The sequence below is a fragment of the Manacus vitellinus genome, unplaced genomic scaffold, assembly GCF_001715985.3.
Source record: "Manacus vitellinus isolate BGI_N305 unplaced genomic scaffold, ASM171598v3 scaffold_6_pilon, whole genome shotgun sequence".
Lineage (NCBI taxonomy): Eukaryota > Metazoa > Chordata > Aves > Passeriformes > Pipridae > Manacus > Manacus vitellinus.
The window spans coordinates 38,259,168-38,276,890 of record NW_021940750.1 but is presented as its reverse complement, the minus strand read 5'-3'; the positions used below and the strand labels follow the sequence as shown (position 1 = coordinate 38,276,890).

Sequence of the window (17,723 nt, the reverse complement as noted above, 5' to 3'; positions counted from 1 at the left end):
AAATTAGGGATTCACATTAAAATGGATATAACTTTTATAACAATTTATATGGTGATTTTTTAACAAGTATTAAGGTAGACATGAATGCCCTGGTGTTCTAATGAGTACAGCGAGTTATACATTTTAGTATTATTGGACGTAAATTATTTTAAGCATGATGACTCCATTAAATATTCCCAATGTTTAATAGGCATAATTTGAAGTAGTAAGTAGCATTGCAGTATTGGGATTTATATTTCAATTTCCCAGAGAGTGCTCACGTTTTAATTAACCTAGAAGAAAACTGAGAATGCATTTTGTTCTACCTGAGGCTAAAACCAGTGTCCTTATCTTGAACTAGTTAGACATAAAGGAACGTCATTAATAGCCAAGGTTAAGGGAACTGTTAAGTATTTTGGTATTATGTCAGAATGCTGTGGATTGAGTATTTGTGATTAATGTTTTAGTATCATATTAGAATGTTGCGTATTGGATCTTAATGTTAAGTGCTGCAACAATTAAAGAAAAAACTAATGTGGTTGGGTTTGCACTTTTGTTAATGTGGGAAGATTATGAATAGGATCAAAAAGGCGATGAAAAGTAAAGGCTCCAACACTTCCACACCAACTTTCAGCGGGTCGGAAAGACACTCGAGGAAACCCAAGCTGCCTGGGTGACAAATTATTCACTGAGGGGGTTCCCTCGCCCTTCTCTCCACTCCGGGAGCTGCTGCTCCGGCACAGCTACAGAGTCGCCTCTCACCGCATTTTACAGCACAGGGACGATGGTTGTGTGTGGAAGCCGAGCTGCGAACGCCCCACCTGGAGGGGCTGGAGCGCAAATTCTGTGAGGAGCGGCTGAGGGAGCCGGGGGGGCTCAGCCTGGAGAAAAGGAGGCTCGGGGGGGACCTCGTCGCTCTCCGCAGCTCCCTGACAGGAGGTCGTAGCCAGGTGCGGGTCGGGCCCTGCTCCCAGGAAACAGCGACAGGACCAGAGGACATCGTCTTAAGCTGAGCTAGTGGAGGTTTAGGTTGGACATTAGGAGAAATTTCTTCACAAAAAGGGCGATCGGACGCTTAAACGGGCTGCCGTTCAAGGGAGGTGGCGGAGCCGCGGTCCCTGGAGGTGTTTAAGAAAAGACTGGATGTGGCACTCAGTGCCATGGTCTGGTTGGCACGGTGGTGTTGGGTCACAGGTTGGACTGCATCATCTCAGTGGTCTTTTCCAACCTAATTAATTCTGTGATGCCGCCGCGGGACGCGGGCTCGGGGCACAGCCCGCTGTGAGGGGGCGGGAAGGCGATCGCCCCTCCTGCCCCGTGCCACGCCCGCCGAAGGAGCCGACCGGGGCAAGCCCGAACGGCCCCGCGAAGCGGAGCCATTCCGCAGCAGCGGGTTCCGCCGCTGCCAGGCGGGCAAATGGCGGCGGAGCTCTGAGGGGAGGGAGAAGGGGCGGGGAGAGCACGGCGCGCTCCGCATCCTCCTCTCATCTCCTCCTGTCGCCGCGGCTCGGCCCGTCCCTGCTCCCCTGGCTCCGCTCCGAGCCCGGCCACAGGTGGTTCCGCCTCGCTGAGGCTCTTTGTCGCGGGTTTGCCCCCCCCACCCCCCCGGCCGTGCTGCCCGGCGACCCATCCTCTCCGGAGCTGAGATCACAGAGGTGTTTTTTGTGGTCGCTTGGTTGGGTCTTTTAATTTATGTGCCATCCGCAGATGAGGTGAGACCGAGGTGGGTTGGTGGGAAGAGTGGCGGCTCCGGTGGGAGCCCGCCTGGTCAGGGGCAGAGGTGCTTCGGGAGGAGGTGGCCTATGACCTTTCCCGAAGGTGGTCCTGAGATGCTCATCCCAAAGCTGGATGGGGAATGTTGTCCCAAAATGCTGCGTCCCCAGCCTCAGTGAGGGGTGGCATCAGCGCTGCTGAGCAGAGGGCCCCAGCCTGCTCTGGCTGGCTCCTGGCTGGAAAGTTGGCCTGTGGAATCCTTAACCAGGGATGTCTAACCAGTGGGATCTCTGCCCGGGGGTGCAGGTGTCCGGGCACACAGGTGGGCACAAGGTGCCTCTGGACAGGAGATGCCACAAACTCTTCTTTATCTTCCACCACCGTCCACCCTCCTGTGCTAGCAGGGGGTTTGTAGTCCTCACTTACCCTCACGTGAAAACACCTGGAAGACCACCGAGGTAAGTATTTTTAAGACTTATGTGTTTCAGCTGCTTAGGTTGCAGTCAGCTGTACACATATTCTGTAATCTGCTGGAAATAAACCCAAACCAAACTGAACTGACCCACCACCAGCGTACATGAAGGATGATGTTCATTTAGACCAAAATTCGTACCCTCCTGTGAATTTCTACCTAAATTTGAGGCAAGATTTGCTTTGTTTCCTTCTGTACTAGGAACAAAGAGAGGATATTGCAGGGGAGAACTGGTTAAGTGACTGTATGGTGTTGAAGCCCTTTTACCATCCTTGTTGTGGCAGTATCCAAGTCTCATGGATCCCCGCTGGTGATGACAGGCTGTTGTGTGAATTGTTTGGGTAACCAGGCAAGTTGTCAAAGTGGGACCAGGCCTGTATGTCAGGAATGTATATTGAAGCCAGGTCCTGTAAACACTCACTGATCTACGGAGTCTTGTTGCTAGGGCTTTGCACTGGAATTAAGAGACACATATGAGTCCCTCTTTGAAGTCCTCATGTGCTACCTGACTGTTTGGAAGCCAGGAGGATGGTTGCGGATAGAGTTTCCGTAGTTTGTGAGCTTCAGTCTCAGGATTTTCATTTATAAATAAATTCACGTCTTTCCATGGCTCGTTTTGGAGTGGAGCCAAGCAGAACTATATTGTTTATGTGTGTAGATTTTTGTGTCTCACACAAAGATGCCTATTGTTTACCCAGAAACTGTAAGAGGAATGTTTTGTTAACATTTAGTTAGCAATATAAACTGACAAACACAAGCGCAGACCAGAAATCAAAACAAAAATAGCCCTTCTTGGAACAGAAAAACACAGCTGCCTGAAAACTGTTTTTCAAGGAAAACTATGCACCTATTGGTTCCATGTTTGTTTTAAAACTCAGGTTCTGTCATTTATGTGCCTATAAAACTTCAGTTGCCTGTAACTTTCACAGCAGCTTAGTCTCATACCCATGTACCCTCTAAACAATGCTTATTTTTCTAAAGAAGATTGGCTGAATTGTGATTTTTTTTTTTTAAATTACATTTGAAATTTGTTTTTAGTTGGGTGTGTCACTGTTACATTTTCAAATTCCTGAGCTGACTGGGATGAATTCCCCTCTCCATTGTCAACATGTGCCTTTTCCATTAGGACTTGCTGCCTTCTCCTTGCTTTAAGAAACTTTCAGTGCCTTGAAATACTGTGACCAAAAAATCCCTGTGTTTTAAATATTTTATATTTAAAAAAAATAAATTCCACATCCTACATGGAGAGTAGTTACAGAGCCCGTGGGGTCCTGCTTTTCATGGTGGAGTGTATTGAATTAGTGGACCCTGAATGCAAATTTCCAGTCGTGATAATGCCCGTGAATGACCTTTAATCTCTCAGCTGTGCTGTTTCTGACTTCATTCCGTGATGACCAACATCTGCCTACAGTCAAATGATTGATACCTGTTTAAATAAAAGGGGTAAATTGTTCTTAGAAGAGCCCAGAAGCATTTGGTATTTTAGAAAGAAGGGATCACAGCAGTTTGGCAACTCCATGGCAGCAGGGTGTTTAATTTTTAGTGCCATGATGGCAATAGGTGTTCATCAGACTGTACGGGTCCAGCAGAAGAAAGTCAGAATTTCAGAACTTGCACATCTCCTAATGCACACCAACATCTCTTTTTTAGAATTATTATTAATTAAGTGCTTTGGCACTGCATTTCTGTGCTGGTTTTTTCACCCTATTTTTTAGCTTGAGTATTTCTACCTGTCATTCATAGACTCTTGCTTTCATGACTAGTAGCACAGAATTATATTTTAATATCATTGGTACCACCTTACCTTCATTATTTCTACACTGCCTGATCCCCTCTAAATGAATATTTGTACCTGATTCCAGTTTGATGGGCCATTGTAAGTGTTTACAGGTTATCTTTTGTTTCCTTTTTTCCAGCTTTCTCCACTGACATACAGAAGAATATATGCTGACTCTGCTACAAACCACAAGTACTGTATTTATTTTTTTAATTTTATGTGTTTTAGGAAGCAGAAAGCGAACTCTTTAGTTCATTGTACTGCTGAGTACAGTGAGATCCTGTTCTGCAACTGGGCTCTGTAGGGAGGACACTAACAATGCTGATGTGGAAAGTAATTTTTAATGCTTCTACTAATATTTTCCTACACTGAGTTCATTACATAAGGCTTTGATTTTTACAGGGACCTCTGTGTGCCTGTAGCCTTGCACTTATGTGGCTACTCACTGAAATCCCTGACTCTTCTGTTTGTATAAGGAGATCCTTAACAGGATTATTTGGAATTAGAGCTCTGTGGCAAGATGCAATTGGAATTAGACCAGGTGGGGAAAAGTGTCACTTTTAGGAAGGTGTTCTGGTGTGGAAATGAGCTGGTTTTATCATCTCCCAAGAACAGGTTATTTGTTTTATTCGGTGCCTAAAGCTTCAGATTAAAGAATATGTTCACGTTTTAAAAGAGGTGTTTGCTTAGTGGTTGTATTCTGGCAGATTCTAACCCTGATGTGTCGGAATTCCACTGTAACTCGGTAAATAAAAATTAAGACACGAGAATCCCCTGGGTCCTGAGCTGCAGAATCAGTAATGTTTCCGTGTTTTCCTTTCTGTTCTCTCACAGGAAAGATGGCACTCAGCCAGCATTCCTGAGTCACAAGGATGGGGCCAGATGTACCTCTGCTCAACGATTACAAACAGGAGTTCTTCTTGAAGCGCTTTCCTCAGACTGTGCTGGGAGGTCCCCGGCTCAAATTAGGCTATTGTGCCCCTCCCTACATATATGTGAACCAGATCATTCTCTTTCTGACACCATGGGTTTGGGGAGGAGTAGGAACACTCTTGTACCAGCTGGGAGTCATGAAGGACTATTGCACTGCAGCACTGTCAGGAGGACTGATGTTTGTCACTGCACTTGCTCTCCAGATGACAAATCTACATGCAAAGCAGAAAACAGTGACAGTAGAGAGAATGCAAATTCAGAATACCCTGACAGATGAAGATGAGTTTGAATTTTCCAGCTGTGTAGGTTCAGAGACAGTAAAATTTATTATTCCTGGCAAGAAGTATATAATCAACACTGTATTTCATTCCCTTCTGGCAGGGGTATTGTGTGGGCTGGGAACTTGGTATTTGCTGCCAAACAGAATAACCTTGTTATATAGCAACATTGGAGGAACTGTTGTGATCTTTGTATTTGGATGGGTGACCATATGTATAGGAGAGTATTCATTAATCATAAACACAGCTACTGAAACAGCCACTTTCCAAGCACTGGATACTTACGAAATCACTGCTCTGATGAGACCTTTCTACATTTTTGTCTTTATTGCAGTGGATCTTGCACACAGGTAAACCTAATAATGCATTTAGCTAATTTAAGTAGTGGTTATTCTGTGTATTTTTGATGAGAGAGATGAAATTATTCTTCTGAGGAAAATTTATTTTGGGATTTTAGTCAACTGTAGGAACTTCAAGGAAAGAAACCAGATATGTGTATGGTGAAAATTGAGGCTCTGTGCTGTGTATAAAAGGTTCCTAAATTTTTATAGCATTCCATGTAAATTAGGAAGAACAGTTAAAGCAGTTTGTACATATGTTAAGGTAAAATTGTCTTCTACCATGTAATTTTTAGTATTTTTGTACCAGAGCATTTCCATCACTATCCTTTTAAAAAATGTGTTTTGAAAACACATATTCCTCACCTGGAATTGTAGATCTAAACACTGCAGACTTCAGGAATACTGGATTTATGTCCAGATTTCATCCTGGAATATATTCTCATTTAATCTCTGCAAAATAATTGCAGAGTGTTTTAAACAACAGGCAGAAAAAAAAAAAACAGGACTCTAAATTTGGTTTTAATGAGTGGATAAGCAAATGTGAGCATTGCTATATCTTGGTTGTATGGATTTTGAACTTGAATTTTTAAATGCTCTTGTAATACAAAAGAGCTACAAATAGGAGACTTCTATATTTCTGTTTTTCAGATGGGTTTTTCTTAACAAGTATTTGCAGAATCTCTTAAAGCAAGATGCTTTTAGATTTACTTTACGCATTCATTCTCCCTGTCAGGTGATATTTATATCACTTTGTCACATGTACATATTTTATGGTTGGGGTACTTCAGATGCATTAAAAAAAAAAAGGGCATGTTTGATTTTACTAGTTTTGCACTTGGAGATGTCTGTGTTAAAGATTTACCCTCATTTCCACTTCAGTTAAGTCAGGAGAATTATACTCCAAGTTCTTCTTTTAATTTCCTGAGGAGAAAATTCAGACATTGTCTAAATTCCTGATAAAATTCCTTTGAGGCTTACTTGCTTATTTAATAAAAAGTAGAGAGAAACCAAATATCTTGGCAGTCCACCTTTAACTGAATTATCTAGCTGGTGAACTACATATGACATAGAATTTATGCAGATTTCTGACACTGATCTTTGTATTTTTACAGGATGATTTTGACACTTTTATATAGAAAATAATATTTTATATTCCTAAAGAGAGTTTAGGTGTACAGGCAACATACCAGTTCTTCCAGTGTTAAGACTTACCTCTTGGGTCTTGGACTGGCATAAAGTTTTGCTTTTGTGATTCTGAAAAAATACTTTGCATTTTTTTTTGTTAAACTATTGAGGTTTTGGAGCCTGTGGACCTTTCTTTTTGCACAAGTCTTTCTTCAGTGTATTATCACAGCAGTATCAAAACAACTGGGATAATTGCATGACTGGATTCATCTGCATAATCCAAAGACTTCAGATCTCTTAAATGGAAAATTGGGCTGTGTTCTGATGTTCCAATTAATGTGTTACTGCCCCAAGCATTAATGTCTGTCCTTATTTTTCCTTTTAAAACATCGTAATTGAGGTTTGTAGGTTGAATACGGAATGGTTTTACTTTGGGATTTGCTGTGTATTTAAACAAAAAGTCTTCCCACACATAAGTTACCCTTTCCTTCACAGAAGTCAAATCCATTTCTTCTTTTATCCAGGTTTGCTGTCAACGCACCCATTCTAGAACAGACAAACCAGATTTTGCACATCCTATTTCTTTTCCTGCCATTCTTGTGGGCAATGGGAATTCTGCCCCCGCTTGACGCACTTTTTCTGTGGGGAATGGAACAACTGTTGGAGTTTGGACTAGGAGGTTCACCTATGTCAAGTAACACAAAGTAAATGTTTATATGATTGTAAAATATATCAGTATTGTTCATAACCTTTTTCTTTTCAAGCAAATCTTTTTTATTTTCTCCTTCACAGGTTATTAGTAATGTTTCTCATTTCTGCTGGAACAGCAATAGCATCGTATTTCATTCCCAGCACTCTCGGTGTGATCCTCTTCATGACTGGATTTGGGTTCATACTGAGTCTTAACCTAAGCGAGATTGGTTTTGCCTTCAATCACACCATGATCAGCCATTTAGCCTCCAGCAAACCTAAAAATATGCACAGAGGTCTTAGGATGCAATTTGGGTGGAGGGAATTTATTTTCTATTTGACTGTGTTGACATTTGCCCTCACGGAAGCGAGTCTGCTGCACCGATTCGCAGGCTCTTCATCATTCTCCCAGGCCAGTCCTCAGGCCATAGCAAGTTACATTCTGATCCTATTACTTGTAATTATGTGGATTCTTAGAGAGATTCAGAGAGTGTACTTGTTTGGAGTCTTCCGAAACCCCTTTTACCCAAAGGATGTCAGGACTGTGACTGTGTTCATGGAGAAGCAAAGAAGGCTAATGAAAGTTGGTGTTGTCAGGAGGATTTTACTAACACTAGGTAGGAATACACACTGTCTGTTGTTTGTTAGATGATGCTTGTAGGGAGATTGAAACAACACTAGAACTGCTGTATGTGCAAGATTCTATAAATTAACTAAAAAACCAAATAGCTTGAAATACTTGTTGATGTCTTGGTAAATTGTGCATTGAGGTCGAAGTTACTGGTTCAGAATATTTGAAAGTGATTTTATTTATTTTTTTTAGGGGTGAACCTAAAAAGTTCAGCTTTTTAAAAGCCCAGCTCAGAAAGCAAGGCCTTTTAAAGGATTTTAGTTATGACTTAAATACTCACTTTTGAAAAAAATGGCACTTGCAGATTTTTTAAAAGGTTCTCACAACAAAGTGATCTAAGAGTTTTCAAATGACTAAATATTTGGTTCTTACAACTTGCTAGGAAAGGGAACCTCCTTTCTGGCAGGTCAGGGAGAAATGCATCTGCTTTGAGGGAATAAAAATTTGATTTAAACTATTTCATAAAGAAGCATTAATTTGGGAAAGTGGATTGATGACTGCTATTCCATGTTTATTTTTACTTATTTGAGTATTCCCATTCTCTTGGAGAAACAAATAAAGGCCAGAAAAACTGTAATAGCAAGTAACAACTGAGCACTGATGTAAATGTTTGCTGTCCTGGGCCATTAGTGCAAACAAGCTGTTCAGTATCCTGGGAGTGTAACACAAAGAGGAGTTTGATAATGAAGGGAAGAGTTTTTTTTTATTAAGATTTCCATTCTGCAATAAGACTGCTTACCTCTGTAGACTTTTATTATGTTTTTGAAAGGAAATCAATGATTGTTTTATTTCAATTCCAGTGTCTCCGTTTGCTATGATAGCGTTCCTGTCACTAGACCGTTCGCTACAAAACCTTCATTCTGTGTCTGTTTGCATTGGATTCACGAGAATATTTAGGATGGTAATTTGAATTTTAAATCTGTTAGCCTAAGAAATGCTCTTCTGCGTGATTTAAGTATTAAGGTGGCTTGGAAGAAACGTTCCAGGTCATGAAAGCAGAGATAAATAGATACATTTTTAAATGTGTGTCTAACATATCTCTGTTTTAGGTCTGGCAGAATACAGAAAATGCCTTACTGGACATTGTGATTGTGTCAATAGCACAAATGTTGGTGTTTAATCCAGACCTCTGGTGGAACAGAAGCCTTGATACAGGAATCAGACTCTTGCTGGTAACTGTCATAATGTAAATTTAAGCAGGTAGTTGTCACTTAAAGTCCTTATTTCCTTGCTTTCTCCTATTAGAGAATTACAGAACCCAGAAGCTAAAAACTGTGTACTAAGATAAATAGTAACAGCAATCAATGATAGCCATACTTAATTTTCATAAAATCGTTGTAGCCAAGGCAGCTCTGGCAGTGCTGAATATGACACGGGTTACAAATGACCTGCTGGTTGTCTGTATCCCACAGGTTGGGCTCCTCCGGGATCGCCTGCTCCAGTTTGTGTCCAAGCTGCAGTTTGCCTTGGCCATTCTCCTGACATCGTGGACAGAGAAGAAGCAGCGCCGGAAATCCACCGCCACCTTGATCACCCTCAACGTGGTTTTCTTCCCCATCCTGCTGACCCTCATCGCCATCTCCGCCCTCCTTTCCTCCCCGTTGCTGCCGCTCTTCACGCTGCCCGTCTTCCTGGTGGGGTTTCCCAGGCCTGTCCGGAGCTGGCCGGGACCTGTGGGTGCCACGGCCTGTGTGTGCCCCGACACTGTGTACTACCAGCAGCTGGTGCCCAGCCTGGCTGTGGCCCTGCAGTCTGCACTGGCCACTGGGAGCCTGGGTAGGTGCACAGCAACACTGATGAAGCTAAATACCTTAGGAAAGGTGGTTTTGCTGGAGAATGGGAGAACCGTGGTTTAAACCGCGTTTCACGGCGTGGGTTAAATCTGATGCTCAGAGATTGTTCAGTTGAGGAAAAAGCGGGTACTTTGATCCTTCTTGTACAGTCAACCAGCGATAGGATGAAGGGAAACGGCCTCAGGTTGCACCAGGGGAGGTTTAAGTTGGATATTAGGAAAAATTTGTTCACTGTAAAGATTGTCAAGCATTGGAACAGGCTGCCCGGGGAAGTGGTGGAGTCACCATCCCTGGGGGCGTTCAGAAAATGAGTAGATGTGGCACTTGGTGCCCTGGTTTTGGTGGACATAGTGGTGTTCAGCCAAAGGTTGGCCTCTGATGATCTTGGAGGTCTCTTCCAACCTTAATGGTTCTATGACCTCTACTTGTTACATTCCCATAAAAAAAATAACTGTGGTTCCCTTTAAGGAGAAATTAAATGGTGATGAAACAGTCTCAATCCTAATGTTTTTATACTGAACAAAAAGGATGGAATGTGTTCATCCCACCTAACTGGAGGCAATAAATTGAGTTCTCTTGCCAGACAGCACAGAGGAGGATGTGTGTCAAACTGCTCTCTGTGGCTGTGTCTTTCTCTGCATCAATCCCATTGCTCAGGATCCAGAAGCTGGCTTTGCTGATTTGGTTCTGTTACTTAGTTATGGTGAATATGGACTGGATGTTTATAAAATACATGATGTAGCACAACTAGCAGTATTTGGTTGAGAACAGAACCGGTTGGTAAGACTTAATGTCATATCTTGTGCAGGCAGTCAGGGCAGGATTGTAACAGCACTTGTGGGTTTACAGCCTGTGAAAGGCATCGTGAGGGGGATTTCACAGAATTACAGAAACAGAGGTGAAGAAATGCTTGGTCTTTTTCCCAGCTGGAGACAGGATAACTGTTAAAATTGCAAGCTCGTTGTCTCGAGGAACAGCCTTTGTGTAACCTAAATAATCAGAAGATTGCTGCCCTTAGACAAGAGGCAAGTATTTACATAAGCCTCTTAGAAAATGGCTTATGATTAGACAAAATGGACTAATATTTGAAGGCAGTGGAAGTTAGCCTTAATCATGCTTTTTTGAAGAATATAACCAAGTGCTTTACTTTTACATTTGCTGCACTGTTAGTACTGATTAGAGGGAGGTATTAAACTAGGAAGTGTTTTTCCTCTAGAGAGAGATACTTCAGTTTGCCTACAGCATCAGCCCATCTGTGTTTTATATATACAATAGATATATTTATATAATAGATATATTTATATCTCTCTTCTGTGTTATGTCTATACATATTTTTATAGGAGTTTTTTTCCCCTTTGCCATAATGACTGTGATGGCATGTCTGCCTCAGAATAAATAATTTAAAAGACTAGTCTTGAGGGGGGAGAAAAAGTCTCTTCTTTAATGGGAAAATCTGTGAATGAATGTCTTCAAGCAAGAAAAAATGTGGTGTTCTCAGATGAGTTCAAAATGAAGCAGTACCACTTTGTGTGTCACTAATTTAAACCCGTACTTTTTCTCTGTGTAAAGGAGTTTTAGTAGCTTTAACAGCTAGCAAGAAAGGAATTAAAATCTTTGCAAAATGTTAGCAAGAAAATGCACTTCATTAGCTCAGTGGGATAGAAGAGGTTACTTAAATTTTAACTACAGCTTAATGGTTGGTTTCACTCATTTCATCTTACAGCGTTCTAAAACTAAAATTCTCTGTGCAAGTGGACATGAGTGACAGCAGAAGCAGGTCATAAACTGGCAGCAAAAGTCATGCTTAAGGATAGAACCATTGTTTTAGGGAAGTTGACATTAGGCTATAATTCAAATACAGTATAACCACCAGTTCTTAGAAAGTTTGGCCTTGCACTTTTTATTGAAATAGGCAGAAAAGAGAAAAGGTACCTTTTGTGTGGCTTTTTTGGACACGAGTGTCATTAATTTTTGCAGTGGGATTTTTGAGTACTAACTACTTTGGTGTTATTCAGAACCCTATTTTCAAATTCCAGTTTATTTTGTGTGGCTGTATTTTTGGCAATGTCAAGCTTAATACAGTGGGATCAGATTTATTTATGCACAGACACACAAAGGTGTTTCAGATTGACTGCAGAAGATTTCCTCTGTATCTACTGTTTGTGCTCAGTGTGTCTGATGTTGATTCACAAATATTTAAGGATGAGCAGGTGCTCTTGCCCTGTCTCTATTTATGTGTTGGTAAAATGGGTGTGGTGTTGTGTCACTGGTGAGCTGACACTTGGCAGAATCATTTACACTCTGGATTTCACATTGTAGGGGATATTTTAGGAAGAAATATAGAAGATACTTCAGGATATTAGGAAGAAATTTTCACCTGTGAGGGTGGTGAGGCCCTGGCACAGGTTGCCCAGAGAAGCTCTGGTTGCCCCATCCCTAGAAGTGTTCAAGGTCAGGTTGGATGGGGCTTGGAGCAACCTGATCTGCTGGAAGGTGTCCCTGCCCATGGCAGGGGGTTGGAACTGGATGATCTTTAAGGTCCCTTCCAACCCAAACCATTCTGTGATTTCCTAATAAAGCTGGAACACAGGCAATCAATTTAGGAACTGGTGCTGTAGGTAACAAATCCTGATTAGTTACGTATTTATTTCTCCCATAACAAATAAACTTCTTACTCCACAGCAAATTGGGCCATTGGGGTACTCGTGTGCTATATCATGATTCTTTAATGCATTCAGTCATAAGAATTTTAGGTCTCCAGAGAACATCAGTGGGAACTGAGTGGTTGGAAATGCAGCCAAAGATGATCTTTAATCATGAAAATCATCTCTACAAAGGGAATTAAGGGTGGGGTTTCTTAACCCTCGTGCAGTAGGGTTAACCCTAGCCTGCAGTTGTGTGAGGGTTTCCCAGTTTTCCACAGCTTTTCTCAAAGTTAACACTGCAGTTTCAAGATCCAGCTTTGCAGCTGGTTTCTTTAGGATTCTAAGCTCCTAGTTAGCCAGTTATAACTGGTTGTGATGTTGATGCAGAAATATTTTGTGTTTGCAGTTGAATCCTTTCATTGCCAGGGAGAAAAGGTCTTCATCACTATGATACCAAAGTAATACATAGTTTTTGTTGGGTTTTTTCCCTTGTCTAGGTCTCTCTCTACCTGGATCACATTACTTGTGCCGCTTTCAGGACAGGCTGATGTGGATATTGGTGCTGGAAAAAGGCTTCACGTACTGTGGTGTTAACATTAAGGTAACTCTGCTGAGCACTGAGATATTCATGTTTGGAAATCATGAAAACATTTTGCTGTGTAGCATTTCATCAGTGTAACTGATTTACCTGATGCTATAGTTAATTTTTTAAGATGAGGGTTATACTAGCCAGTCATGTGTAGCAGATGTGGAATTTATCATCCAGCTTGTGACACAGTATCTTCAATAAATGGCTGATAAGATCTGCATGGGGCAAAGATTCATTTAAGACATTGATCTGTGTCTAGTATTGCAGTGAGTGCTCTGTTATTGCATCTGCTCATCTAGCTGTTCTCTCCAGTTAGATTTATAGGTTCAGTGGTGGAAAGTATTGACAATGGAACATATATTTTAGTTCAGAAAAAATGTTGTTGGAAGCAAACAGCTTGCTAGCATATAAAGACATGTCCTGGTGAAGACTAAGAGGAGGTTGTTTTCATGTGTGCTTTAGGGGCTAGAACTGCAGGAAACATCCTGTCATGCTGCTGAAGCTCACAGAGTTGACGAAATTTTTGAAATGGCTTTTGAACATCAGGAGCGCACGAAGATTCTCTCTCCCAATCCCCATTTTGGACACATCCTGACTCCTTGTACTGTGGTACCTGTGCGGCTGTACTCCGATGCCAGGAACGTGTTATCTGGGATCATTGACTCTCATGAGAATTTAAAGCACCTGAAAGATGATTTCATTAAAGTGCTTGTGTGGATGCTTGTCCAGTATTGTTATAAAAAATCGAAGATGTGGGAAAGCCCAGGCGGTGCCAACAAGAACAAACAAGGATCATTTCCAGACAATCGGCACAGCAGTGCAGTAGGAAGATCCAGGGCTCCAAGGGAAGAGGACAGCTTTAGTGTGGATACAGTGGAGGACTGGACTGATGATAGCGACATTTTTGATTTCGAACCCAGTGGCAGAACAAAAGACAGAAAAGAACCTGGGCAGTTGGGACTGACACCAAAAGTGCATCTGTCCATTCCAGGGTCTGTGGAAACACAGAGCCAAGACTTCACAGAAGAAATGTCACCAGAAGATAAATTGTACAGGGCTGTGGTGCTTGGGCTGCCTGCTGTAGACAAAGGGAAACAGCCAGAAGTGTTGCCTCGGGTTGAATTCAGTTGCTCTTACTCAGAGCTGTTGAGCATCCCTGAGGAATGGAGAACAGCACCGGTACCGCCTTCCAAAGTCAGTGAGATGAGGCAGAGGTTTCCAGAGGAATGGTACCACTTCGTTCTGAGTCAGCTGGACTTTTTCCATCTGAAAGAAAAACCTTCCAATTTACTTGCAGACCTCATGGAAGATAAAGCTTTGAAGGACTTGTACATCCAGGGAGTGCTGTCATGTTGCTTTGGTCTGTTTGGCCTGGATAACGCTGTGCCTGCCCCGAGCCACGTGTTCAGGGCCTACACTGGGGGCATTCCCTGGTCCGTGGGTTTGGACTGGCTGACAGGCAAACCAGAGCTATTCCAGCTGGCATTAAAAGCATTCAGGTAAAAGAAAAACATTCCCTCATATATATGAAAAAATTAGAGAGTCCTGTGCTTTGGAAGTGAATACCATTTCATTGAAGTTATGTTTAACCCGTGTCATTTAAATGTATTTGTAGCTTCTTCCTACATAACCATTGCCTGTGACCCCTGGCAGTGCAGCCTGTGGTATGGAGTTTTCTTCTTTCCTCCCTTCCCAACAGCAGCTGTCTCCAATCTGCTGTGTTAAGGGGGGAAAAAACAACGCATTTTCATTGTCCCCATATCTAAGAGATTTGGATTTTGGCATTTTCCATTATCAGGCAGCAGGAACGGTGTTGGAGGGGAATGAGAGAAGCTTAAGCTGATGTGTTTTAGATCTGGGTGGGCTAAAAGCACAGCCAGACCGACTGGCCGTGGCTCAGCTGACAAGTAGTAACTGACAGGGTTTGCTGGAGCCTTTTTCCACCTTCTGTGGCCTGAAGAGTCTTTCTCCCTCCTGTCTTTGCTGCACAAGTGACCATGTGGTGTTCTGCACCTTTCAGATACACTTTTAAACTTATGGTGGACAAAGCCAGCCTGGGTCCGGTGGAGAACTTTGAAGAGCTGGTGAATTATCTGGAGGAATATGACAGCGATTGGTACATTGGGCTGGTGTCAGACCTGGAGTGGCAGCAGGCAGTTCTGCAGGAAAAGCCATATCTTTTCTCACTGGGGCATGACCCAAGCATGGTAAGAAGAAGAATTACTAGTGAGCAAGGTCTAAATTTGGTTTTCCTTTCCACTGTTCTTTCTTTTCCCTTCGTAATTGTGTTCCCTGACGGCTGTGCAAAGTTTATGTTTGTACTAGAGAGGAACTGACGCTACTGTTGTTGAAAATCACACCACAGATGCAGCAGCATTTCCTGATTATCTCCCTAGATGGAAGAGTCAAAACCAGGAGACTGGTTTATATACTTTGCTGTGTTTAAAGGGATGATATTCGTGGCATGTAGCCCCAAGGTTTCATTGAGCTTTGTAACCAAACTGCTCGTGCCTCGTCTCAGAGAACGCGCTGGACACCGTGATCTGTTTGTTCTCACAGGGAATTTACACCGGGCGAGTCCTCACCCTTCAGGAATTGCTGGTGCAGGTGGGAAAGCTGAATGCTGAGGCTGTCCGAGGTCAGTGGGCCAACCTGTCCTGGGAGCTGCTCTATGCCACCAACGACGACGAGGAGCGGTACAGCATCCAGGCACACCCGGTGCTGCTGCGCAACCTGACGGTGCAGGCTGCCGACCCGCCCCTGGGCTACCCCGTGTACTCCTCAGAGCTCCTGCAGCTCCCTCTGCTCTAGAATGTCCTTCTCTTTTTTCATTATGACTGTTGTTATTTTGTATTTTTCACCTGCATGTTGGGAATCAAATGCTCGTGCTCCATTTGTGCACTACAGATCAGGTTTTTCTCTCGGTGGCGGTGCCAGGCTGGCCCATGTCCTTGGCACAGAGATGGTGCTGGCCAGAACCTTCAGCAGGCAGGAAGCTTGGAATTGTTTTCCTGTTGCTGGAATGTGAGACACCATTGCCTGTGTGGCTGACGAGCCAGATGCTGAAATTCTCTTCTCCAGTTTAGAGAGGAGCAGCACGATTCTGATCATTAACTATTTTTGGTGCATATTTACTTTTTTTTTTTCTTGGACAGGTGACTTGCACTGCCAGTCAGGTTACAGCTCCCTGTAGTACTGTCTACCCCAGAGTTGGCAACCAAAGTGTACATAGGACTATTTATATGAGGGGTTTTTTATTCTGGCCATTTTTTATTGGACTGAGTTCAGTTCTAGTATTTGTTATATGACTTTAACTGATATTCCGTAGTTGTTTTAAGTTCTCAGCCATGCTTTAACAAAAGTGAGTTCCAAGGGACAATTTTTACAAAAGTATTTGTTTTGGTAAAGAGAATTTATATAAAACAGTGTGTGCTCTGACACACTGATAACCTGTGTGACCTACTGATGAAAGAAGTAAATATGTATAATTAGGAGAGTACAAATGGAATAATTTCATCTCCTTCTTCCAGTATCCATATGTATGATATATATTATATATATTATGTTATTTGCAACCTATATCCACCTCACTAACCAGTCTTCCAGAAATACAGTGAGAGCTTGATGATGGAGGGGGGGAGGTGGAAATCCAACTGTCTATGCCAGAAGTAATTTATTTTTTTTAACCTTACCACAGGTTGGAACAGACTTTGGCAGCTGGTTTGCAATATTAGTCTCCTCTAAAGCAGGTCTGGGTCCAGTCTCCAGTGGCTCACTGATCCTGTTCACTACCACCACTTAGTACATGAATGTGCTTTCTCTGTAGGTCAGTAGTTACAATGTAGGTACTGCTGGCAAATGCTGAGCAGGGAGCAGGTAATTATATTTCCTTAACCTATAGAATGAATTTAAATGAGACCTGCTCCTTAACTGAAGTAGAACTGGTTTAGAACACCCAGCCTAGTCTGATTTGGAGCATGTTTATTACTTTTACTCCTCGTTGTCACAAAGCAGTGTACTTGAGTGCTGGCTGTTTCTTCTGGTCAGTGACTATAAATGATTTTTAAAAACTATGCACGAGGTGTAGTGGAATTCCAAAGCAGTCAGGAGACACCTGTTTGGTGCCATGCTCGGCCCTGAGCAGCATCTGGAAATTCAGAGTCATGGAAGAGATCTGGAAGGGGCTTGCAGAGATAACCTATTTCAGCTCCCTCAGAAGGAGCTACCCTGGCAAATGTTTACTCTGATGTAAAACTTCCAATACCAGGAGTGTCACGAACCCTTCAAGTAGTTCACTCCAGTTCTCTGCTATTCTTGCAGCAATTGGAAAGTTGGGAGTTATTTCCTGAATCCAGTTAACCCTCCCTGCCTCATTGTAAACCTCTTAATACTTGTCTTCCGTACGGCCACAGAAAATTTAATGACCTTTTTTTTTTGCAGCAGCAGTCTTTTATTCAGAGATAGCTGTGATTTCTGCCCTCATTCTTTGTCTTTTGTAAACTGAATAAAGTAGTTGAGAAGAAAAATGAGAGCTGTGATGCTTTTCCCTTGGTTTCCTCGGGTTCTCTCCATATGGTACCCAGCCTTCTTGAGGAGTGTTGCTGGTAACTGGCCCTGGAGTTCCAGCAGAGATCCTGATTGGTACCAGATGGAGGAGCACAATTAGTGATGGGCAGAATTCCTGTTTGTGCACAGGAATGTGGGGCTGGGCTGTAATGCCCTGCAACATCCTGTCCCCTGCTATCACAGGCAGCGTG

The 17,723-nt window shown here is 42.6% G+C and overlaps 1 protein-coding gene across 6 annotated transcripts; it reads left to right on the top strand.

Moving 5' to 3' along the window:
* Positions 1-1,650: 1,650 nt before the first annotated feature.
* PCNX4 (pecanex 4) lies at positions 1,651-17,495 on the top strand. Of its 6 annotated transcripts, none has more exons than XM_018082827.2 (12): positions 1,651-1,691; positions 4,081-4,133; positions 4,776-5,502; positions 7,143-7,322; positions 7,411-7,925; positions 8,740-8,840; positions 8,989-9,111; positions 9,352-9,715; positions 12,875-12,978; positions 13,429-14,465; positions 14,987-15,173; positions 15,526-17,495. In XM_018082827.2, the coding sequence occupies exons 3-12, from the start codon at positions 4,814-4,816 to the stop codon at positions 15,775-15,777; spliced, it is 3,552 nt and encodes a 1,183-aa protein (XP_017938316.1). In that variant the 5' UTR covers positions 1,651-1,691; positions 4,081-4,133; positions 4,776-4,813; the 3' UTR covers positions 15,778-17,495. The 6 variants fall into 6 exon arrangements, with proteins under 6 accessions (XP_017938316.1, XP_017938315.1, XP_008920451.1 ...); XM_018082826.2 differs by having other exon boundaries at positions 1,679-1,702; XM_008922203.2 differs by lacking the exon at positions 1,651-1,691 and having other exon boundaries at positions 2,038-4,133.
* The last annotated feature ends 228 nt before the right edge of the window (positions 17,496-17,723 follow it).